Raw genomic sequence first — 25,454 nt, forward strand, 5'->3', positions numbered from 1 at the left:
GTATGGCGTAAAACGATTTGTAGACTTGTGTATGTCTTCGCGTGTCAGGATTAACACGCGATGAGGCTTTATTCGAACTATAACACAAAAGTCGCCATGAAGGCATCGCGACTCGCCTTGAAGTGAAAAAGAAAAAAATTGGGAAGACCAAAAAAAAAAGGAGAGTTAATGGAGTGAAGATCTTGGAGTTATTCATATCTATAGGTTGATTCAATATGACAAAATTATCTCAAAATTGGAAGAAATTAAGTTCTAAAATACAAGACAAACCCAAGAATGGTTCGGTAAAGAAACCTATTTCCAAAACCAAGACTTCCAAGAAATCTAAAGCTTCAATATCAGAAAAACTACAAAGTACTACCAATACTACAACCAATGTTGTTCCCATAATATCATCAACTAAACCTACTGCAACACCACTAGAATACACTCTCTGGACACAAAATAATACTATAAATATATTAAATATACCGAAAACCTCTAAACCACTACCATTATCAAGGAATGATAGCAGGAAACTAGATCCTGGTAAATACGTAGCATTAGATTGTGAATTTGTTGGAATAGGTAAAGATGGAGAAGAATCAGCATTAGCAAGAATATCAATTATAAATTATTATGGATTTGTACTTTTAGATACTTATGTACGACCAAAAGAAAGAGTTACTGATTGGAGAACTTGGGTTAGTGGTATACAAAGTCATCATATGCAAGATGCTATAGATTTTAAAACTGCACAATTGAAAACTATTGAATTAATTAATAATAAAATATTAGTGGGTCATGCTTTGAGTAATGATTTAGATATGTTATTTTTATCTCATCCCAAATCGATGATTAGAGATACTTGTCAATTCCCAAAATTTAGAGAGATTGCTGGTGGGAAATCACCAAGTTTGAAGAAATTGATTAAACATTTTATTCAAGTTGATATACAAATTGGTCAACATTCTTCTGTTGAAGATGCTAGAGCAACAATGTTACTTTTCAGATTGTTTAAAAAGGAAATTGAACAATCTATGCGTAATAAAAACAAACGACATTGATTGCAATATACGAATATTTATAGAACAATAAAAGCATTTTTTTTTACATCAGAGATTCCTCTTTATCAGTTTACAAGACTTCGATAAAGAATTAAAGGATAATAATATATAAAAAAAGAATGACTGTAGTTTATTACTTCATATACACGTAAATCATAACAATTATAAAATGCAATGCAATTTCTTTAAAAATTCAGCATCTCTATCTCTCCTGCTTTTTTCTTGTAAATATTATCACAAATCAACAAAGACTATAATGGGAATTCCAACAAAAAACCGAACCCAAAACCCCAAAATGAACGTTGTCTTAATAATACAAAACTAATTAACAATAAAATATCAATCTAATGTTCTGATCAATCTTCCAATTTCGATCCACTGATGTAACTACATGCAGCTCTATAAAGCATCGATTGGATTGGTTTGATATCAGAATCAAAATCAGGTTTGAATATTTGGTTTTCATCAATAGTTTCACTAAGTGGTTTCAAATGTCTCAAAGTTTTGAGAATTGTGACTTTCTTCAATTTTAACAAGTCATCAATAACATTCTTATAATATTCTGGATCATAATCAGTACATTGGGAAACAATATCGACTACTTGGGAAATATTTTTAACAACTTCCACGGAAACAGTATTCACCAAATCATGCATCAATGTTAGTTTAATAACATGATACACAAGTAATGCGATTTCTTTGGAATTCTTAAGCAAATAAAGATAGATTTGAATAAATCTTGCTTTGAAACTGATATCGACGCCTTGGATGTCACAGAATAAAAATCCAACATGTATCATGACTATTTTGGATACTTCCGTATTGTCCATCAATAAATCAATTAGTAACTTAGGAACTTTTTGATTATCATTTAAAAGTACAAATGGGCAATCAATTTCAAGTTCTCTAAAATATTCCTCAACCTCTTTGCAATCACAACACAAATAAAGATAGAAAATATAAGCATAAGCATTATTTGATATAAATTTCCCATCGAGTTGTTTCCCGACCCTCATTAAGTATCGTTGCTTGAAATATCTCTTAATACAAGCAATCGCTAAATGTCTATATTGGGACATTCTCAATCCTTGACCCAATATGAAAAATATGTGGACACCAAAATTCTCTTTAGTGATTATATAACCATGCCTTTCTTGAAACTTGGATAGTTCGGGTTCTAAATATTGTTGTTGTTCAAATATAACATCCAAATAATTTGGTCCAATTCTCATAATTTTTGTGATTGAAGCAATAACATTTTCTAACCCAGAAGGATAAAGCACAGCATGATTCAATAATGTAAAGCATAATTGTGGCCAAATCAATATTGGCGGTAAAATTGAACTATCAGGTAAACCATCTAAAATTCTGGCAACAGCAACAGCAACACAGATAGTTATATCAATACTATTTAACTCACCATTAGAAACTAACTTGATAGTTCTACATGCATTGGAGTCACTAATACCTTCTTTGGCAAGAATTCCCACCATCAAAAATGCTCGATCTTGGAATACCGAATAATTGTTAAAGGCAACATCAATAGTATTAGACGACCATCTAGCTCGCCAATTGGTTCTATCACCATGCAAAGCAAATGCTTTAATGAAAACATTCAAGTAATCGGCAAATTGTTCAATATTTGTGAGTTTATTGAAAGCTTGAGCAGCATCATTTCTTTTGGTTACATCTCTACTAGCACCAAAAATCATCTTAGCTCTTGGAGTTGAAAAATATGCAATAGCTTTATCTATTTCAGCTCGTTGCGCTTCAGTCAAATTTGGTTTGTGTAAAAAAGATTGAATTGCTGTCATGAGCAATTTTTGTAAATCATCACCAACATCCAAAATGGGATTATCAATAAACAAAGTCACAAAAAATATCAATTCTGCCAAATACGTCTTGGCTAAGTTATATGAATTGAAAAACAATGACGAACAAATCTTAATTAAAACCGATATTTCAAACAATTTTGATTGTAAAGCAATGGACGAATCCGTTGTCACAACCTTGTTGATTCTTTGCAATAATCTTGATGTCACCTCACCACAAACTTCTATTGATGGACAAATCACTGCAATAATAAATGTCCAGTCTGGATTATCATTTTTACTGTCTATAGCAAATGCTACTACTTCTTCCACTAAAGTTGATACTAGCCTTGCCTCTTGAAACAATTTGGACCATATATAATCATTAATGAATGGAATACGATCTTTGTAAATTGATGTAAGACGACAAAACAATCGAAGCAAATCTGCAGTCTTGTCAGCACCATTCTCATCATTCAGAAACACATACTCATATATGTTTTGAATCCAAGGTGATAAATACAAAATAGATGTAAACCTGGTATCCTTATCTATACGATCGAAATTATCAAAAAATGCTTTGAAAAATCGATACGTCATTTGTGGGAAAGTTTTCGCTAAATGTGCTGAAACAGTAACAACAAAATTAGTAGCATCGGCTGGGAATGGAACATTGCTTGCATGGTTTTCACGAATTCCAAAATCAATTTCAAAGTATGTCGACAAGGAACCAAACAAGACCGCTGCTTTTGATTTTAATTCTTCATCATGACTCAACAACCCTTGGAAAACAATATTATATAATCTTCCAAACCAATGCATGGTGTGACGTTCATTATGATAATCCAATTCATTATTCAAAACAAATGGTTCCTTTGGCAATCTTGAAATAGTAAAATATAAATATCTAAGAATTTCAAGTCTATCTTGTGATCTAAAAGTGAGTTGGACTCCACGATTCAAATAAATTGTAAATTCATCATTGTTTCCAGTCAAATTAGACACTTCGCATTTGTTCATCTCACTGATACGATAAACCTCGACTGGGGTAAACCCATCTGTAACACTTGCAATATAATCAATATTCACTCGGGTAGTAAAGCATAATGTGACAAATCGTCTTCCTATTTTGAATTGGACAGGCATGAATTTTTCAGTAGATACATCATAAAGTAAAACATCCTTGAAAGTGACTTTATTTTCACGATTAATTGCTAATGTCTCCAGATCAAGACATAAATTCTTGATAATACTATCAGGGTCTGAAAGTGAGTAAATATAAACTTTAGTTCCATACTTCTCTCCCTTTGCTCTAACCAATTTAACACCTTCCATAATACCTGGATTTTCAATTCTGGGTATATTGAAATAATAAACTCTTTGACAATTACTGAATAATAATTTAGTACCACTATTTGCAATCAAATTGGCATATTCGACTGTCACCGTTTCAATGTAATAGTAATATTCGGTGAAATCATATACCAAGTAAAACTTGTTATCCCACACTTGAGACGCTGTTTCTATTAATTTATAAGCCAAATATTCAAAATCGTGTGGTCGACCACTCAATTTTTTCAAGTTAACGACCACTGCTGGTGTACCATCTTTGAAAATGGAACTATGAATTACATCAACTGCGTCCGGTGGTGTATCAGAAAATTTGATGGACATTTTTGTCATAAAATCATTAAGCTTAATTTCGTCCTCGTCCAAATTATTAGCGTCAGGAAGTTTCAACTTACTGGAAACTTGTAATTTAACACCAGGATTTGGTTGACCCATTTGCATCACGAGATAATCGAATTTCTTGAATTTCGCGGCTTTATCATGTAACAGGTATTCATATGGCGAGAAGTTTTGGAAAAGAAAGTTATATCTGATTTTTCCAAAGTAATGGTAAACAAACTTGTGCAAGTATCTCAACGAAGTTAATGGTTTCTCAGGTTTGTATATGTCAGCACTGTCATTCTCCGTTGTTTCATCTGTGGAAATCATCTTCAAAAAACCATCAATTTTTTGATTGTAAAAATTCAATTCTTCAAGTTTCCCAGTAAGTGCTGGCCATTTCATAGAAGCTAAAGTTCCATTTGCCATATTTTGCAATACTTTCACTAATTGCATTAATGATCTTTTAACTTTGGGGTTCTTAATTGGAAGTTTGAAATGTTGTTCGGGACTGATTATTACGGGACATAAAAATCTCAAAAAGATGAGAGAACTAACAGCTGTAAGTGCAGCTTCAGGGAATTTATTCGACACAGAATCATAGATTGCCTTGCTTACCAGTTTAAATGCATATGGCAATTTGTCGGTCGAATTCACAATCAGATCGACTATTCTTGAGAAATGTAACATGAAAAGATCTGCAGTTTCCGAGTTATCTTGCTTTTCAACTTCAAATTGTACATCATTGTCAACTAGATCCTTGATAACAGGTAACAAAACCTCATTCAAATAATCTGCCCCGTTAGTTTGTGCGTAAAACGATAGGAATTTAGTCAAAGTTGAATTTCTTCTAAACAAATCAGTTGATCTTGACAGAAGAGCTACCTCGGTATTTAACAAAGCATTAAACAAATTGTTCAATTTCCCAGTATAGGAAAACACTTCGAAAAATGCAGATGCTAATAAATTATGTTCAAATGAAGAGGAACATTCTGCAATAGAACCAAAAATTTCAAACTGATCTGTCAACTCATCAATTAACCCATCTGGGTACTCTTCCCTCTTCGAGATTTTGCTTTGATGAACCAACATTTTGGAAAATACATTCAAAAAAATTGACCTTATTTTCTTGCTTTCATGATATCCCATAGGTAAAATAAATCTCATTCCAATCTGAGAGTCATATTGCAAAATATTTGTGATGGATTGAAGAATGTTATCAATGATAATATGATGCTTATGTTTTTCTCGACTTGTGGGGGTTGCTTTGGTATATTTTTGAATCACCTTGTAAAATAATGAAAAATAAACACTAAAAGACAAATCTTTATATTTATTGATTTCATCATCTTTGATCCCATCTGGGACTTCCAATAATAGGTTTTCAACCTGTCCTCGTAAAAGAAAAGAACATTCAACTGCAAAATCTAATGCCAAATACAGAATCTCCATTTCTTTGTTGGTTCTCACACTTGAACTATCATCAGCTTTTAGATTTCCCTCAAGTGAACCATCATAAAATACTGCTGGTTCCAACCACTCCAAACTTGCTCTGGAGTAGAGATTTCTTAATTTATAAGCCCCATTCAAACCAGCACTCGTACGATCTGATTCTAAAGCACATCCAAGTTTGCAAAACCTTAATTGCAACTTAAATCTCTCACATGGGTCATCTACTGCATTTATAAATTTGATAAAATCATGACAAATGTCTGGCAACAAGGTGGAAAGGTAGAGTGCTCCTTCACTTTTCACATTTATCATAGACGTCATAACTATCATTGCACGATCTAGAAATAGTGCAATTTCATCTGATTTATTATTCTCAAAATAATGTGTTGCTGTTTCCATTAGCTTTCGAGCAGTTAAGCAATATATTTCTGCTTGTGATTCACTCGATAAAGCTTCTTTAATGATCATTTGCACTACCATGTCAGGTGAAGTTAACAACTCTATACACTTGTCAAAAAACTCGGATATCGGAGCTGTTGGTAAGCTATTTACCGCAAGTTCTTCAGAAACTAAATTTCCTGATAAGAAACAACCAGAAGTAGACACGAGAAATCCAGTGAAATGTCTCAAAATAAGTGTCTTGTCATTTCCTAGGCACGATTTAGTATCAAGAATTCTGACCCACCGATGGTAAATGGTTACCCATATTTGATATAATGACTTTGTTGGTTTGGAATTACGTAAAATATTTCTATGACGCTTGTGAAGACTGACAAATCCTGTGAAAACAGCCTTATCTTCCAGGATTAGTTGAAATGTATCAACCAAAGTATCGCTAACATCCTCGGATGGATAGAAACCTTTGTTCACTTTCATTTCATTGAGATACCAATCTATTCCTTGCAATGCATAATTATAAAACAGTATGTCATGAGTACATAAGGAAAGTAACAATACTTTTTCCACAGAATGTATAATATCGCCACAAAATCCTAAATAGTCTCGTGTATCTGGGTTAGTCAAGATAGGATTTTCAATCATAAATCTGTTGAAGTAGGTTCTCTTTTGCAAAAACGAATTTAAAAACAAAAAACAGGATTTAAACTTTGGGTTAAGCAATGAAATTGATAAGCACGCTTCACATGTGACATAAATAATACAACAACAGATTTGAAAATTTGCGAAAACCGATAATTCAGTACGAATGTCAACCAAACTGGTAGTTGGCTCAACCATTTTTAATGACAACTCCTTTGTCGAGTCCAATAACCGTGTGTCTCCTTGAACTATCCATTTCGATTTAAATGCCAATCTTATTGGGATAATTGCTTCGTGGCAAAATCGTATGATAGGTGGGAGTGATTCTGATAATGGCTTGGTTTTATATATTTCTTTACTCATTAACTCTTCATCATTGAAATAGAATTGTGGTGCTGCTGCAAATATTCGAAAAATGTCTGATAATAACTCTTCTGCTCCATTCACAATTCGGAATCTAATAGTTGAAGTTGATAATAATGAAGATGATGAGGTAGCAAAATTTTTGCTACTATTTAGTTTTTTCGAGTCAGTGTCAAATAAATCTGCTGTATAATGATCTAGGCTTGTTTTAATTCGATTAAAAGCTTCTTGGGTTGCAGCAGTTGCTTCATCACTGTTTTGTTCATTGTCAATATATGAGGCTGTAGAAGTATCTGAACCACCAGCAATGCTGCTCTGGCTTGGTTGGTTAATACTACGCCAAATCTCATATTGATACAAAATTTTTGAAGCACCATAAACCAACAATCTCAAAGTGGGTGTCACTTGTTTCATTGCTGCAAAAAACGATTTCTTGGCAGTTTCAATTTCTGACAATCCTTTAATTATCTTAACGAAAATCTTGTTGAACCGAAGATCCTCCTGGTTTTGCTTATAGTTATTGATCACAGTTTTAGTGTACTTTTCTGGACATAATAAAATGGCTGCCAAATAGAAATTGACTGTTAGCAAATCATATCTAAAAAGCAATTCATCATCAACTATAAGATCGTCCTTGCGAACTTCGCCAAACTTTATCAAATTGCGGTGGATGTCGTCAAGAAATTTCATGCTAAATTTATAAATTGGATGCGAATATTGGTTGTATGCTTGTAAACGGGCGCCTAAATGGAATAGATGGATAAATGCATCGAAACTCCCCAAATTGGAAGCATTACTGCTTTCTTTCAACTGTGACATTATAAATTTTAGCCTTTTGTTGAATGTGAGCTTTAATTTATTTAATGGCTTATCGCTGCTGACTTCAATAACATCTTCAAGACAAATAACGAAAAACCAAATTAGAACAAATGGTGAGTTAAACAGATTTGAGGATGACTCATCAGAAAATAGGCTAAATGATACATCAAACAAACTTCGTGACACTTGACCTTGATGGGTATCATTCAAATCCACCAACATATTGTAATCCAAAGTACGTGAAAATGATTGAGCTTTGATACTGCTAGCTAGAAAGTGCAAGTATACTTGCTTCCAAGTAGTTGATCTTATACATGGCAAAGCCTTCAAAGTATCTTCCACAACGGGGACGGAGTTGACCTTTGCAAAAAAAATAAATTTTAGCAACGGTAAATATGTTTGCAAAACGGGTAAAGGAATCGTCATGTCTCTTTGGGAATACCTAAAAATTTTTGCTTTTAAAACATTGTAATAATCTTCAGGATTTGCAGTAGCAATATATCGAAGTATGGTATCAAAATAGAAATCAATCTTGTCTACCACTAATTCAGTTTCTTCTTCCTTTGTCATTAGTTGATCTTCACGCAAAATCTCAGATTCTTCTTTAGCAACAATAAGAGTTGTTAATGTTTGTTCGTTACGCACTAGTGATACCACTTTCCGGACAACACTGGAAGAAATCATATTGACAAATGTATCAACCAAATCGGTAACTACCGAGGAATCTATTTTGTTGGGAGTATCATAATAATAAAACTTTGAGTAATTGCTTAAAAAATCTTTATCATCAACAATAGTGGACTCTCGATTCCAACTCACTTTTAAAATGTCAGCAAGTAATTTGCAAATTAGTAAAATTGAATTTCTTGATTTATCATCACGGTATTTTAGTTTGTTGTTAGTGAATTCAGTATTAATAGTCTTTAGAATTGAAGCAAATGTTATTAAAATGTACGTTACTGTTTGTGGGTCTTTATTATTGTTCTCTAATAATAATTTTCTTGAGATTGAAAATTGTTGGTCAAGTTCAACTTCTTCTATACTACGACCGGTGTGATTTGGTAACAACGACTCGATTCTTTTCGCCAACGCCTGAATAAATGCAAAATGGTCATCTTTCATTACGGAATTACCCATTAGTGGATTTAATAACTCTTATCAATACAATGAAGCAAATATATGTCCGAAGGGAAGATGAATATCTGTGGTGATTTCAAAAAAAAAAAACTCAATACGGTGGTGGTTGTATGAAAAGTTTTTGTCAATCAAAAGAACTCCAAAAGGTTTGTTTATCTTGACAGTAGTGGTGGTTTGTTTTGGTTTGGTTTGATGTGTAATCCACTTTTTCTCTTGTGGTTGTCTGTAAATATAAAGTAGATATTGTTTGATGATGTGTAGATGAGAATATGTTTATCTCTCTATAAATTCAAATGTACTTAGTAAATGGATGAGATTAAACAGTCGATATCTATAATACCTTTTGGACTAGTGGTATATATATGGTTATGAGTGGATTGTTTCAATTAAACAATTAAAAAAAAAAAAAAACTAAGAAAAGAAAAAACAGACACACTTGGTGGTGGTTGTAAAAAAAAAAGTCAACTCTTAGTAGACAGTAAGTAAGTAAAGTAAAAAGTAGTAGGGGAAAGTGAAAAGTAAAAAAAAAATTTCTTGATTGTCAAAATTTTTGTTCAGACAGACACGCCCACAACACACTTACACACTAAACTTTGTTGATATTGTTTGTGTTGTTGTATAAAGTGTAATATATTTTGCTATGTCTTTTTCTTGAAATATAGTTATAATGGTATCTATCACTTTATATCTATATTATCTTTTTTCAACTCTAAATAATGTACTAGAATAGGGGGGTGATGGATGGGTGAGGAGGGGGTAAATGGGATGGAGGGAGGGGTGTAAGTAAATTTCAATTAAGTAAACAGCAAGTTTTAAATCAAATTTAGATAGTTATGAGAAAAGCAATCAATGTACGTAATTAAGTAAGTAAGTAAATGATGTGTATATATATTGTTTGTAGAATACAATTGGGGGTCGGGCAGGACTATGAGCAAGTTAAGTTAAGTTAAATTTTTAGTAAGACAATCTATAAATTAAAGAGAAAATGATGATTGAATACTTTAAGAAAAAAAAAAAAGAAATTCTAATATTATTTGTTTGTTTTGTGTCTGAAATAATTTTTATTGTCTCATTCTTCTTGTTCTCGGGTTTTGTGACAAGTCGTGTACTTTGTGCTGAAGTTGTATTGGTTGTCTAGCTTCTTTTTCTTACAACCATCAATATCAACTTCAATTATATCTACAACCACCACAACTTATGAGCTGCTTTCAACGTCTAATTTCAAATAATTGTTGTGGTTCAGCTTGAAAAGAAGTGTTTTTAGTTTGTTTTTTTTTCTTCCTCATCTTGTTTAATTAAGGTATGAATTGGGAAACTATTTGGTCTAATATGGAATAACGGCTGCAATATTTGACGTAATCGTCGTAGTTTTGAATGCAAAGTACGTAAAGTTGATCCTTTCAAGTTGGCGTCATCATCATCAATCTCACCAAAAGGATTCCTATTGTCTTCACTTCAATCAATTTTTACAAAAAAAAGAGTAAGTGTGTTTCGAATTTCTTGGATTTGTTGGCTTTCCTAGGTCTTTGTTGCTCCGATTGAAGATAAATATGACAATTGATTCGAGTTATATTTTGAATCCAATTGACATCCCCTCCTCCACTTGAATACTCGAGACTAGTTAACTTATAAAATGGATTGTTAATATGTTCTACTTCAGAATAAAAAGAGGGAGAGCATGCTTAATGCAGACATATTCCTATTCCTTAGCTGTGATAATCTTTTGATTGCTGATAAATAAAAGTAAGCCGAAAAAAATGGAAATAGAACGTGAGATATTATATAATAATTATAATACTAATAATAATAAAGCAAGAATATCCGAACAATTAAATCCAACGTTTTTTCTTTTTTCTTTTTTTTGAATATTCCAACATTTGGTTTTGTACAAACTAGTACTGCAAAGAAGTGAAGTCGAAGGGGTAATTAAATGATATCAAGAATGATAATTTGTAATATGACATTAAATTTCCAGCTGGTCTAACGATTCTTATCTAAAAGTTAACTTAAGAAAAAAAAAAAAAGAAAAGTAGAGACGTCAAATAAAAACCTGATAACTTACTATTATCATCATTAAATTGTTGAATGACAATATTGTTTAATGCTAAACGGTATTTTGGAAATTAGTGAATGATGTTTAACAATTAACAACAATAATATATAATAAGTTTACAAAGAAGGAATCTACAGAAAATCTTCTCTCGCTTTCATTTTCTTCTGTTCTGCACACCCCCCTCCTCAGAATTTTATTTTTTCTTCCTTTCTTTGTTTGTTGCAATTTGTGATTGTTTCCCTCAACGGTGGTGGTGGTGGCGTTGTTGTTAATCAAAACCCTTGTTGTTTAATTATTGCAGATAATCGGATGTTCTTGTTGGTTGAGTTTACTTTGTTCCTTGTGTATATCTATGTGTTTGTATGTATTGGTGAGTGTGAAACAAACAGAGGAAAGGGAGAATATTCCGTGCCAAATATTAACACTAACATGAACACACTTGTACTCATAAAAACAGTTACGAGAAAAGTACATCAATTACGTTCACGCAAGCAAGCAAGCATATTACAACATACACTAGTTATCCGCAATTCATTATTCCAGATACTGCATAAAACCATTATGGTAGTATTTGATCAAAATTGGTAAAAACCGTATGCAAGAAAGAGAGAGATCATTTCTCAAAATAGTAGTTTCATTGCCTACTCAATTATCGTACGTTTATTTTTTAGGGATGCCGTAACATTGATTTAACCACCAAATGGTTGTTGCTGTGAATACATGAAAATTAAAAAGAATGCATTTGATATTGGTAGAAACTTATTGGTGAAAATAGAATATGTTTGACCACTATATTTTTTGTTTACCAACAAGGAAGAGAGGGAGAGTTTTTTTGTAATTATTACAAGTCTTTTCATTTCTTTTGTTTTCGCAACTATATTTCTCCACAAACAGTTTCGTTAAAGTAATTACAAAAATAACAATTTTATGACAAACAAATCTTTCAGATCAGTTTAAATGAGTAAATTGACTTATCTGCCAACTGAATTATTAAACTTAAGACACGTTTATAAATATGATATTTATCTTCATGAATTGGATATTACAACTCCACAACAGCTACCATTTTTCACTCCACCACCCAAATTGTCAACAAGATTTCATACAAGTTCAGCAAACAATAACAATGTATATCCTATCTCTGCCTTTATATTGATTCAACAACCATTATACTGTCAAACACATTCTAATTCAAATTTACCCAATTGTTATAGTCCATCGCATCCATTTATACAAGATTTAGTTCAACCAATTTTCACTTCTTCTCCACCTATCAGTCCAATATCATTATCATCACCAATAACACCAATTGCTATACCAGTAATTGAAATTGATACTAATAAACTGGTTCCCTTTGGTGGTGCTCCTCTATCTAGTTTATACAACAAGGGTTTTCAACGTCGAGAGCTTCAACAAAGGTCACAGCAACAACAAAAGCAAAATTATCCTCATAATAAAGAACATTATAGTAAATTAAAGATATTTCCTTTGTACACCACACCAACTAGTCCCCAAAGTGAAGAAAACATTTTAAAACCAGGTAAAGGCAAAGATCGAAACATCAATCAAGGGATTATCACCAATAATGAGAGCAAAACCCCATTATTACAGTCATCAAGCTCACCTACAGAATCGTCTTCCACATCCCAGTCTACATCTTCTAGTGATGTTATAATACAAATATAACAAAAAAAAAAATTATTAGAGTTTGATTTGTTGCAAAAAGAAGAACAGTAAGAAATTTTTTTTAGGTCACGTTACACGCATCATTGAAAAAGTAGAATTAAAAAAATACCATTCAAACATTGAAACACCCAAGACTTCATTCTTTATAATTCTACTGATAATTTGACAACAATGACTGAAGAAATTACAATTCATAATACCAAATTAACTAGTAATATATGGTATTATATGAATCTTAGAATGTATGTAATAATAACTTCTCATAGAAAATATACTAAGAATTTTACAGTTCTTTTAAATGACTAACAACAGCAAACCCCATTTCCAAGTGTTCCTCAACCAGATATACCACTTACAAATAATAATAATACAAACTTAGAAGAATCATTTAATAAAATTAAAATTGATCCAAGTATATGGAAATCATTAATTTTGAAAAGTATGAATAAATTATATGGATTAATTGGTGAATCAATTCCATTTGAAATATTATCACAAACCACAACCACTACAACCACAACTACTCATGATAATTCAATAATTATAAAGATTTATAAACAAGATTATGAAAAGTTCAATAATGGATTATTTAGTTATATATTTAGCTTAAATGATTATTATGGGATTGATATAAATTGTTATATAAAAATTGAAAAACTGGGTGAATTTTTAGGATTAGTGATATAAAAGTTATGTGCTCAAAAGAATTGGGAAGAAATAGAGCTGTTAGATGAAAGGGAGGAGGGATATATTAATGAAGAAAGTACGATTCGTGAACTTTTTACAATTGTGGCCCCTCTATGTGAAATCAATATTGGATTCCAATTTGTAAGTTAAATCAATTTGATTACCAATTTTGGACGTATGTTGGTTAAGCTCCCTTATTCACATACAATTGGTAGACTACTCCCCCTGAATATATATTGTTATCCGTGAACAATTTGTTGGTTCTAATTGTTTTCCCTATAGTTTAAGGTAGTTTTATTCATTCCAGTGTATGCTCCATTTATGGAATAGATTAGTTGATGAGGGAAGAAGCATATACTAATTACATAGAAAGTATTCACACCGAGTACAGTTCCATTGACTCAGCAGATGAACTAATACACAGACAACTTGTTCAATATATTAGTAACATTAATCATAACTTGCTCTAACTTCAAAAAAATAACATCAAAATGAGTGTAACTTAAGATATATAGATATAGATAAATATCAAGATGTGCTGCTGTTAAACAACATAAGGGTGGTGACTATTTCACAGGGCAAAAGATTTTAATTTTATATGAACCCCCGGTGTGAGAGAGACATTATCACTGACAACGACATTTACAACCACCACTACTCTTTCTCTCTCCCTTTTTTTTTTTTCACATTGTTGTAATCTCTTTCTCTCTTTTCTTTCTTCTTTGATAAAATTTGTTTATTTGGAAATATAGATCTTTATATTATTCATTACATCACATTACAGCTTATTTATTTATTATTGAAAGGACAATAATCTTATAGAAATTATTCAATTTGATACGCTTTAGTATAATTTTAAAGAATTGTTTGGTTTTTCCCTGATTTTGTTAACTATTTTCTTTCAGATATTTATTCCATTTGAAACAAATTGCTTCTATCAAACTAGTTTAAATATTAAGACTTTCGTCAATTGGTACCCCTTTTTCATTTCCAATAACACTCATTAGACAAGTTTTCAAAATGAGGAACAATAATTGCAATTGGCTAATATTCTTATTAGCATTTATTTTGTCATTAACAACGGCATATACTCCAGATATATCAGTTGTGAAAAACAATTCACCAGCAAGAGAAATCAAATATTTTGATGATTCTTCTACTTTATTAGTGTTAAGAGATGACCATCTTTTAATTTCAAAAAATGATGGTAAATCATTCGAAGAAATTTCTGATATTAAAGACCCTATTATTTATTTTGAAATGGATCCAACTAATAAGAATCGTGCCTTTGCCATGACACTTTCTCAAAAACAATATATTACGGAAGATCAAGGTAATAGATGGCGGACATTTGAAATTGATCTTTTTAATGGTGAAATGGCATCAATCCCGAAAATTACTTTTAATTTTGAAAATCCAAATTATTTGATGATTTCCAATTATGAATGTCCTGAAGGTCAAAGATTAAATCGGAATTGTAAACATAGATATTTTTATACTAAAGATGGTTTTAAATCAAAACCAACTAAATTATCTGTGGATGCTCATGTTTGTCGATTTGCTAAATCTACTAAAACTTCGAAAATTGGTAATAGTGAAACTGTTTTTTGTACTGTTAATCAATTGAATTCTTATGGTCATATTGTTGAATCCCATTTATATAATTCAAATGATTTTTTCCAAACTAAAAATGAAATTAAAATTAAACCTTTAGATTCTTCAAGTGGAGAAATTATTGATATTAAAATAGAAGAAGATTTTATGATTGTTGTACTGAGAATGGATAAATTTAATGAAAAATCATTAATTAATGCCTATGTATCAAGAGATGGTGAAAATTTTGTTAGAGCAGATTTAGATATTGATATTAAATATGGTGTTATGTCATTTTTACCATCTTCTGTATCGTCATTATTTTTGACAATTATGGATTATAATTCTCGTGCTTTCCAAACCGCTTCATTTTATGGTTCTGATTCTTCTGGATTACATTTCACTAAATTATTAGATAATGTTGCTGGTGGGAACATTCAAAAAATTGAAAATATTGATGGTGCTTGGATAGCTAATATTGGAGTCGATTCTAATAATCCTTATGATGGTGATAAATCCTTGTTGGACAATTTATTTGGTGGTACTTATGCCAAAGATATTGTTAGTAAAGTTTCTATTAATGATGGTAAAGATTGGTCATTAATCAAACTCAATGATAATAGTTGTAAGATTGAAGATGATTGTTCATTACATTTATGGGATTTTACTGAATTGGATGGTGAAGGGAAATTTGTTACTGGACCAACCCCAGGTATCTTGTTAGGAGTAGGTAATAAAGGTAAAAATTTGGCTCATAAATTTGATAAAATGAAAACCTACGTGTCACGTGATGGAGGGGTAACATGGGATAAGGCATTAGATTTCCCGGCTGTATTTGCCTTTGGTGACCAAGGTAATGTAATTTTGGCAGTTCCTTATAATGGTAAGAAGAAATATGATGCTGCCAAGCATTTTTATTTCTCATTAGATCAAGGTAAAAGTTGGGATAAAGTTGATTTGAAACATCCAATTTATCCTTTAAGCATATTAACAACAATTGATGGCACTTCACGGAAATTTATTATTGGTGGTATTGATGATTCTAGAAAATCTGAAAATGAATATATTTATTCCGTTGATTTCACCAATGCCTTTGATGGTAAGACCTGTGGTGATGATGATTTTGAAGAGTTTGTTGCCCGGAAATCAAATATTGACGATGAGCCTCTTTGTATTTATGGTCATCGTGAAAAATTTAGAAGAAGAAAGCAAGATGCACAATGTTTTGTCAATAAATTATTTGAAGACGTCAAAGTGATTGAAGATCCTTGTCAATGTACTGAACATGATTTTGAATGTGGGCCCGGGTTTAAACTTCTGGAAAAGGATTCCGCAAATGTGTGTGTTCCTGATCGTAAACAACTTAGCCGATTATGTCAATCTAAAAGCGAACTTAGTTTGCCTAATAAAGTTTTAGTTGAAGGAAATAAATGTAATATGGGTGATAAAAAATTGGAAGATTTTGTTTCTCAAGAAACATTAAAATGTTCAGATTATGTTGATGGTGATAATGGTGATAAGCAAAATCCTAATCAAGGTGATTCAAACCAAATTGAAGTTCATATTAATGATTTTGAAGGTAAGTTAGCCCAATATCAATATATTGCTGAATCTCAAGATAAAAATGCTGCTGATAATATTGTTATTAAAACCATGGATGATCGTGTTTGGATATCTAATAATGGTGGTGTTTCATTTGTAAGAGTACCGATATCTGATAAAATTCTTGGATTTTATGCCGGTCCAATTCCTGGTCAAGTTATACTTATAACGGCTACAAACCTTATTTATGTTTCTGATGATGGTGGTGCAACATTCATTAAACGGAGGATCCCTACTCAACCATCTCCAAGAGTTGATAGAGCTATTGCATTCCATAATGAAAAAGTGGAAAGATTTATTTGGTTCGGCGAAGAATGCGAATCAAATGGTAGATGTACATCTAATGCTTATATCACTGATGATGCTGGAGCCACTTTTAATAAATTGATGGCTAATGTGAAAACTTGTGATTATGTCGGAGCCGTATTGGAATCTGGAGATGATGAATTAATTTATTGTTCAGCACAGAATTCTCTTGATAATAATAAACTTGCTTTGTTTAGCTTAAAGGAATCATCACTGGAAGAACCTAAAAAAGTATTTGAAAATATTGTTGGTTATGCAATTGCTGGGACTTATGTTGTTGTTGCGACAATCGATGACAAGAAGGATTCCTTATTATCAAAAGTTACTGTTGATGGTGATGTATTTGCTGATGCTGATTTCCCTCATGATTTAAAAGTGGAGCCACATCAAGCATTCACAGTATTGGATTCAAGTTCCAAAGCTATATTCATGCACGTCACAACCAATGAAAAACCGAATTTCGAATATGGTCAACTTCTTAAATCGAATTCCAATGGTACTTATTTTGTTCTTGCTCTTGATAATGTCAATAGAAACACTGTTGGATACGTTGATTTTGATAAAATTGATGGATTAGAAGGAACTATTATTGCTAATGTGGTTGCCAATGCTCAAGCTAATGAAGGTACTAAAAATTTACAAACATTGATTTCTCATAATGATGGTAGTGAATGGGATAAATTAGTACCGCCAACCGTTGATTCTGAAGGTAAAAAGTATCAATGTACTGGTCAACCCTTAAATAAATGTGCTTTACATTTACATGGATTCACTGAACGTGCTGATTATCGTGATACATTTTCAAGTGGATCTGCTACAGGATTTTTGATTGGTGTAGGGAATGTTGGTGAATTTTTAACTCCAATGGATGATTCATCAACAGCAACATTTTTGAGTACTGATGGTGGTGTCACTTGGAAAGAAATCAAAAAGGGGGTATACATGTGGGAATATGGAGATCAGGGGACTATTTTGGTTTTAGTTAATGCCGTGGAAGAAACTGATGTATTGTACTACTCATTAGATGAAGGACAAACTTGGAAAGAATATGGATTTACTGATTATAAAATCAAAGCTCATGATTTGGCCACAGTTCCTACTGATACAGCACGTAAATTTATTATCTTTGCTCAAAATTCAAAGGATCATAGAGATATACAAACATATACCATTGATTTCACTAACATTTATCCTCGTCAATGTCAGTTGAATTTAGATGACCCAGAACATGATGATTATGAGTATTGGTCACCTGTACATCCAATTGGTGGTGATAAATGTATGTTTGGACATGAATCCAAATATTTACGTCGTGCTAATGGTCACACTGATTGTTTCATTGGTAGTGCACCATTATCTGATGGTTATAAATTGGAGAAGAATTGTTCATGTACAAGAAGAGATTATGAATGTGATTATAACTATGTTAGAGATGTTAATGATAACACCTGTAAATTAGTGAAAGGAATGACTTCAGCTGATAGGAAAACTACCATGTGTTCTAAAGAAAATGCCTTCCAATATTTTGAAAGTACTGGTTATAGGAAGATCCCTTTGAGTACTTGTAAAGGAGGTCAACAATTTGATAATTGGAACCCTAAACCATGTCCTGGTAAAGAAAAAATATTCAATGAATATTATGGACGTGAAGTTAAGGGCCATAAATTGTTTTTCTTGATATTTATCCCCTTGATTATATTTTTGGGTACAGTATTGTTTGTATATGATCGAGGTATTAGAAGAAATGGTGGATTTAAAAGATTAGGACAAATTAGATTGAATGATGATGATGATGATTTTAATCCAATTGAAAATGATCAAATAGATGTTGTTGTTAATAAGATTGTTAAAGGTGGTGTTTATACCGTAGCGGTTTTAATTGCTACTGTTAAAACAATCCGGAAAATTGATCGTATGATGCTTGAAAAATTGGGTAATGTAATCTTTAGAAGATCACCTGGTCGTAGAAATTATGTTTCTGTGCCTAATGATTTTGATGAAGAAGAAGAATTGTTTGGTGATTATCAAGATAATTTGGACGATGAATTAGAAGATGCAGTGTTCAATCAGGATGATAATTTAGTTAGAACGCCATTTGTTGATGATATAGAGGAAACTGAAACTGAAGCGCAACAAGGTGAACAATCAAATCCTAGGGATGAAAGACTATTTGATATTGATGATAATGAAGAGGAAGAACAACAACAGGAAGTAAGCAAACCTGCACCATCTTGATCGCTAAGCAGCCAATGGAAATTGACATTGAGTTGAAAAGAAAATGAGTTGTTGATTGTAATTTTATATAAATAGATACATTTGAATGTATGTCAAAAAAGTATAAGCATAAGAATATTAGACTCTCAAGTTATCTTATTTTTAGAAAGATTTAATCAGCCATTGACATATCCCCAATTTTAGAAGAATACCAAGAGGTAAAAAGAAAAACGTGGGGGTTGGTGGTGCGAAAAAAAAGTGAAGCTGACAGGATTTGAACCTGCGACCGTCGGATGTTTACAACCGAGAATTCCTCTTATTGGAATCCGATACTCTGCCAACTGAGCTACAGCTCCAATTGTTGACCAAAAATTATTCTACTTTGATATGTGGTTATAATTTTAATTAATTTCTTTTATAAAATTATTGTAAAATTATATATTTGTTAAATTAATTCATGTTCAGTGCTTAAGATCTACTGTAAGATGTGGCTGGTAGCTTGTTGTACCGGCTTTATTAAAGTTAACGAACATTTTTGGAGTTTTTTCATTTTTAACAAAATTTGTCTTAAATATTTGGCTCAAAATTTTGCAAGATAAATTATCACTATCAACTCATCTTTGAAGCTAAACAAAAATAAACAATCAATTAGGGGCTTGATTATCAACTCAAAATTAATCAATATTCAAGGACGGAATCAACAGCCTACAATTATTTGAGCATTAAATAAGAACAAGAGCAAAACAATAACGGTATATGACATTGACTTGTAGACTCCTCATATGAATTGTCTCTCAAGAATCCACAAAAACTCAATTCACCCAACAATACACGCCCTACTAGTACAATTGAATGGCTGACATTGACATATATAAGTTTTTTAATTTAAAAAAAGTGATTAAGATGAGTTGTGATATGAAATATTTTGTAGAGTCAGTCTGTCAGTTTATCAGGATCCATGTACTAACGAAATCAGACACCATAAGGTTTAGGAAACCCTTATTTTCACTTACATTTGGCGAGAGACGAGGAAAGACGACGCAGGTCGATCGACAAAAAAAATAAAAAATGGCACGGCATCGAAAGTCCAAGAGTATGTGTTCCTGGTCCCAATATTATCATCTATCCTGTGGTAGAATAAGATGAGATATAGACGATAGTATATTAGAAAAGGTGGACAAAGGTAAATTATATATAGACGAAGAAGAAAGCGTAGAACACGAAATATAAAACAAGAATAGTACACTAGTGGTAGTGTACCCTGTGATAAAATATATTCGTGTGTGTAAAACTAAATTTTGTAAACAATAACACAAAACCAAAAACCAGAAAAAAAAATTCAAACATCAAACAACTTTCACTAGTTTTATCCTCATTTACACTACCATATACTCTTATTTTTAATTTTGTTTTTACAACACACACACACCAATTTTTTTTTTTGGAAGCCTCTTTCCAAGAAGTAGTGTTGTAAACTTTTTGATTTTGTTTGAAATCAACTCATATCAACAACATATCCATCAACAACAACAATAGCTACCTATCCCCCCTTACTGTTATCACAACCATCACTTACCACTTTCATTATAACTTATTAACATTTTTAGTTTTTTTTTTTAGTATTTTCCTATCTTCTACTTTCTACCAATCTGTCATTCGTTTATATCCCTATAATTCTATTTTCACATTTCCTTTCATCTATAATATATTAATAATTTATTGTTACAATGTTTGTACAGTTCCATCATTTATTATTGCTTCTAATATCAATTATTAAACTATGTCAAGCAGATGATAACGATAATTCCTTTTTCCAATCAGTATCACAACCAACATTAAACTATAAGGATACAGGTGATAGAATAGGACTTTTCGGTTCATTTGAAGAATTATCATTTTATTCCTTTGTTAATTCTTCACAAATAGTTAATGATCCTGATAATTCAGTATCAATATTTCAAAAAAAGCGTGATGTTTCAAATTCCTCATCAACAAGTTTCTCCAATAGTTTATATCTTCAAGATATTACCAATAATTATAGTTTGAAATTTGCTGATATAAATGGACAAGTGAATCAATTATCAAAAATCTCCAATGATTCTGTCATATTGAATGGTAATTTTACTCTGTTCAACAATCAATCAGTTATTAGTCCCATTATTTTCACCATCTCATCCAAAGAAGTAACAAAAATATTTAACGATGATATAAATGGCACTGTTAAAACTATATTTCATGACAACGACTTGATTTATTTGGGTGGTGATTTTAAATTCAACAATACATACAGTGCAGCAGTTTATAATATTACTGCTAAAAAAGTCAACTCAACTCCCTTCCAAGGATTTGGACCAAACTCTTCAATCAACTCGATTGCTAAAGTTTTAAATGGAGAAAAAGACGAAGAAGAGTTGGGGTCTATTCTTTTTGGAGGTCAATTTGATACTCTTGGATTGTCTGATTTATTGGTTCATAATATCACATCCAATAATACTAAAAAACACAACACCAGTAACACATCAATTATTAGTGCTGAACAATTGATTTCTCTTAGACATGGTACTTTTACTTCAGTCAATGGAGAATCATCAGAAGAAGATGCAGCAGCTATCGTTTGCCCTTCTGATAACCACGAATGGGCAGCACAAAAAAATTCAGGTGCTGAATGGAAAGTAGAATTACCTGACGAAATGAAAGGTATCCATCCAACCAAGGCAAGAATCTATATCCCTGAGGGCCCCAATGGAATCAAATTATTTAGAATTTATTCTTATCCTAACAATGGTATTATGAATTTAACTTATATCGACCCTGCTACTAACGAATTGGCTTATTGTGATGCATGGTGTCCATTGCTTAATTATGACGATTTGAATGATCATGTCGATAATAATATACTTAATGCCACCGACTTGAATGAAGATAATTCAGTGTTTGTCGATGAACAAGATGGATCTTATTTCCAATATTATGATCCATCAACGAAAACCAAGAATTTAGGTTACGCATCAAATTTCCAAGAATTTGCCTTTGTTGATAATGTTGGAGTCGATACAGTTGGTGTGACTCTTATTGATTGGTATGGTGATCAAGGAATATTAGCTGGATTTGAATTATATCAAAACGCCATCACTGTTTACGGGAATGATTCATTAAATGATCCCAATTGTCAATCTGATATGTCTGATGATACTAATAATAATGCCCAGATTAATTCTGGTACTTTCAAATCAGTTCAATCTATAAACCCAGCCATAACTAATACTGATTATTTAGTCACTTCAGACACCAATGCTAAAATCACAATGTATCCAAACATTTCTTACCTGGGTAATTATTCAATTATTATGATGACCCCTGGTTGTGCTTATGATGGATCTTGTTCACGAAGGGCAATTGTCAATGTAACAGTTATTGGAGATGGCAATGATGTATTATCAACAAAAACCATATATCAAAATAATGAAAATGATAAATTTGATTATTTGTTCTATGGTCATTTAAATGGATCCAAGGCAAGTTCTTCCAGTAATAGAATTGAAATTTCTTACAGGGGGACAGTTACCGAAGGTGTCACAGATCCTTATATGGTTGTTGACAAGGTGATAGCCAACATTGTTTCCTTGGACAGTTATTACGATAAGAATCTGACTAATCATACAAGAAATAATACTGGATATGAATTGGCACCTATAAAATTGAATGGGTTATTTGAATATTCGTTAGCCAATTTTTCACAATTTGATGAATTATTGGTGCACTACAAAAGAAATAATAAAACCTACATCAGTCCTAATAATACTTTTGTTGGGAATTCATCAATCAATTTATTAAGTGGACAATTATCTAATGAATCCCGTATTGATCAAATTTCTTTACAAAAACAACAACAAAATGGTAATAAACAATCATTGCTACTATTAGGGAATTTTGAATCTGATAGTAAAAATATCACATTATCTAATAACAATTTAATTTCTTTGACTATTGACTCATATAACAATACCCTTAATGAAACAAACATTGATTTACCATCAAAATTAAAGAAAAGAGATACACAAACAATTCTTGGTGGCAATTTCAACAATTCAATTACTCGTTTGATTGAACTTCCTCGGGGCACTTTAGTCATTGGTGATTTTGCATTGAGTGGGAAAGATAGTTCATCGTCCATAAAAGATTTGTCTAACAACAATCAATCAGTGTCATCAGCAAATAATTTTGCCTTATATTCTGATAATCAATGGTATAGTTTTGGGAATGATTATATTAGCAATGATTTCAACCAATTTACTAATCTTACTTTAGATCTGGTTGAATATTATGTGTTTTCAGGTAATGGAAAGTTTAAAACTTGGGACAATGATAATTCTAATTGGATTACTGATGCTTCCAAACAATTGAATCTTACTCAAGCAGCTCAAATTAATGATCGTCAACAAATTCTTGGTGGTACTGGGTTTAGTACCATGCAATTTCAAAGTGTTGATCAAGCCTATATTGCCGATGGGAATTTCAGTAAATTTGGTATTGATGTCATTGCCAATAAATCATTTATGATTAGTAACTCATATTATGTGAATGATTCATTGAGTGTTATTGGAGGTAAATTTGAAACTAAAGATGTCAAAAATGTTGGATTTATTAGTAATTCTGATCCAAATAATACCATGACTGCTTTACAAGGTTCAATAGTATGGGGAGATAATACAGTGATTCAATCTTTATATGTTGATAGTAGTGATGAATATCTTTTTATGGGGGTTAATGGGTCAGTAAAAATTAATGAGCAAACTAACGTTACGGGTATTGTCATATATGATTTGGTTAATAATACTTTTACTTCATTCCAACCAGCAGAACTTTCTCATAGTAATGGTGATCCTATATCAGTTAATTCCATGGTATTATTTGATAAAGGAAATAAATTATTAGTAGGTGGAGATTTTGATCTTGCTGGTTCATTATCTTGTCCTTCATTGTGTGTTTATGATATTGCTAACACAAGATGGATAAACCCACAAAATGATGCTACTACTACACAAACCATAGGTGGAGTTGTTACTGATATGAAATTTTTCCAAAGTAATCAAGTATTAATTACTGGAAGTGAATTAAAATTGAATGACAATAGTGGAATTAACTTTTTAATCTATAATTTCAATACCAATTCATTTAGTGTTAAAGATTCATTAAATAAACTTGATCAAACGGTGGAGAAATTCATTTTGAATGATGAAAATAATAAAAATTTGGATGGAAGAATGATTGTTTTTGGAGAAAAATTTATTAGTGGATTTGATGGATCAAATTGGCAACGTATTGATAATGATATAATTTATGAAAATTTCACTAGATTTAATGATATGAAATTATTAACTTTAGATAAACCATCAGATTATAATCAAACTTATTTTGATAAATCAAAAATTTTCACAATAGCTGGCGTTTTCCGATTGAAAGATTATGGATTAGTCAATATGGCATTATTTAATGGTACTTCGTGGATTCCTTATGTTTTCACTTCTGTTCAACAACAACAACAACAACAACTGACCGATTCAAGTTCTTCTCCATTACAAATTGGACAAATACAATCAATATTAATTGATGATTCTTATAGATTTCAATCATCGGATGATTTGAAAAAAATTAATAAGAATTTATCTCGTGGTAAAATTGTGGGTATTTCATTAGCTTGTGCCTTGGGTTCAACTACTTTATTAGGATTATTATACATTATACCTTATTTTGCATTATTTAAAAATAGGAAAGACGGATATTTCCAACCAGAAAGAATTCACGAAGATGAAATGATGGATGCAGTTAATCCAGAAGATTTACTTCATGAAATAGATTTACAAAGAGAGAAATAAGAAAGGGAAATAATAACATAGGAGAATTGGATAAAAGATTAGTGTTCATTGTAAGTTTGGTTTGCTTTTTGTTTTTGTTTCTAAATTAATTCAATTATTTATC

General features: G+C 31.5%; 6 protein-coding genes and 1 non-coding gene across 7 annotated transcripts; 5 read left to right on the plus strand and 2 right to left on the minus strand. All coding sequences in view use genetic code 12, as the record gives it.

Annotated features, from left to right (window-relative positions):
- Positions 1-215: 215 nt before the first annotated feature.
- CD36_11640 (RNA exonuclease, putative) lies at positions 216-1,046 on the plus strand (the record flags this gene model as incomplete). The annotated part of the gene is made up of 1 exon (XM_002417759.1): positions 216-1,046. One exon carries the CDS (start codon positions 216-218, stop codon positions 1,044-1,046), a length of 831 nt encoding a protein of 276 aa, XP_002417804.1.
- Positions 1,047-1,402: 356 nt separating this feature from the next.
- On the minus strand, positions 1,403-9,334 carry CD36_11650 (GTPAse activating protein, putative; the record flags this gene model as incomplete). Its single annotated transcript, XM_002417760.1, has 1 exon — positions 1,403-9,334. One exon carries the CDS (start codon positions 9,332-9,334, stop codon positions 1,403-1,405), a length of 7,932 nt encoding a protein of 2,643 aa, XP_002417805.1.
- Positions 9,335-12,344: 3,010 nt separating this feature from the next.
- On the plus strand, positions 12,345-13,073 carry CD36_11660 (conserved hypothetical protein; the record flags this gene model as incomplete). The annotated part of the gene is made up of 1 exon (XM_002417761.1): positions 12,345-13,073. The coding sequence occupies one exon, from the start codon at positions 12,345-12,347 to the stop codon at positions 13,071-13,073; it is 729 nt and encodes a 242-aa protein (XP_002417806.1).
- A 171-nt stretch (positions 13,074-13,244) lies between these two features.
- CD36_11670 (conserved hypothetical protein) lies at positions 13,245-13,760 on the plus strand (the record flags this gene model as incomplete). Its single annotated transcript, XM_002417762.1, has 2 exons — positions 13,245-13,315; positions 13,403-13,760. The coding sequence occupies 2 exons, from the start codon at positions 13,245-13,247 to the stop codon at positions 13,758-13,760; spliced, it is 429 nt and encodes a 142-aa protein (XP_002417807.1).
- A 1,020-nt stretch (positions 13,761-14,780) lies between these two features.
- CD36_11680 (carboxypeptidase Y receptor, putative) lies at positions 14,781-19,496 on the plus strand (the record flags this gene model as incomplete). Its single annotated transcript, XM_002417763.1, has 1 exon — positions 14,781-19,496. The coding sequence occupies one exon, from the start codon at positions 14,781-14,783 to the stop codon at positions 19,494-19,496; it is 4,716 nt and encodes a 1,571-aa protein (XP_002417808.1).
- A 238-nt stretch (positions 19,497-19,734) lies between these two features.
- Positions 19,735-19,831, minus strand: tRNA-Trp (CCA). Its single transcript has one exon. It is a non-coding gene; the product is annotated as a tRNA-Trp (tRNA).
- Positions 19,832-21,202: 1,371 nt separating this feature from the next.
- On the plus strand, positions 21,203-25,351 carry CD36_11690 (bud site selection/polarity protein, N-glycosylated, putative; the record flags this gene model as incomplete). Its single annotated transcript, XM_002417764.1, has 1 exon — positions 21,203-25,351. One exon carries the CDS (start codon positions 21,203-21,205, stop codon positions 25,349-25,351), a length of 4,149 nt encoding a protein of 1,382 aa, XP_002417809.1.
- Between the last annotated feature and the right edge of the window lie 103 nt (positions 25,352-25,454).

The sequence above is a fragment of the Candida dubliniensis genome, chromosome 1 (assembly GCF_000026945.1).
Source record: "Candida dubliniensis CD36 chromosome 1, complete sequence".
In the NCBI taxonomy this organism is placed as follows: domain Eukaryota; kingdom Fungi; phylum Ascomycota; class Pichiomycetes; order Serinales; family Debaryomycetaceae; genus Candida; species Candida dubliniensis.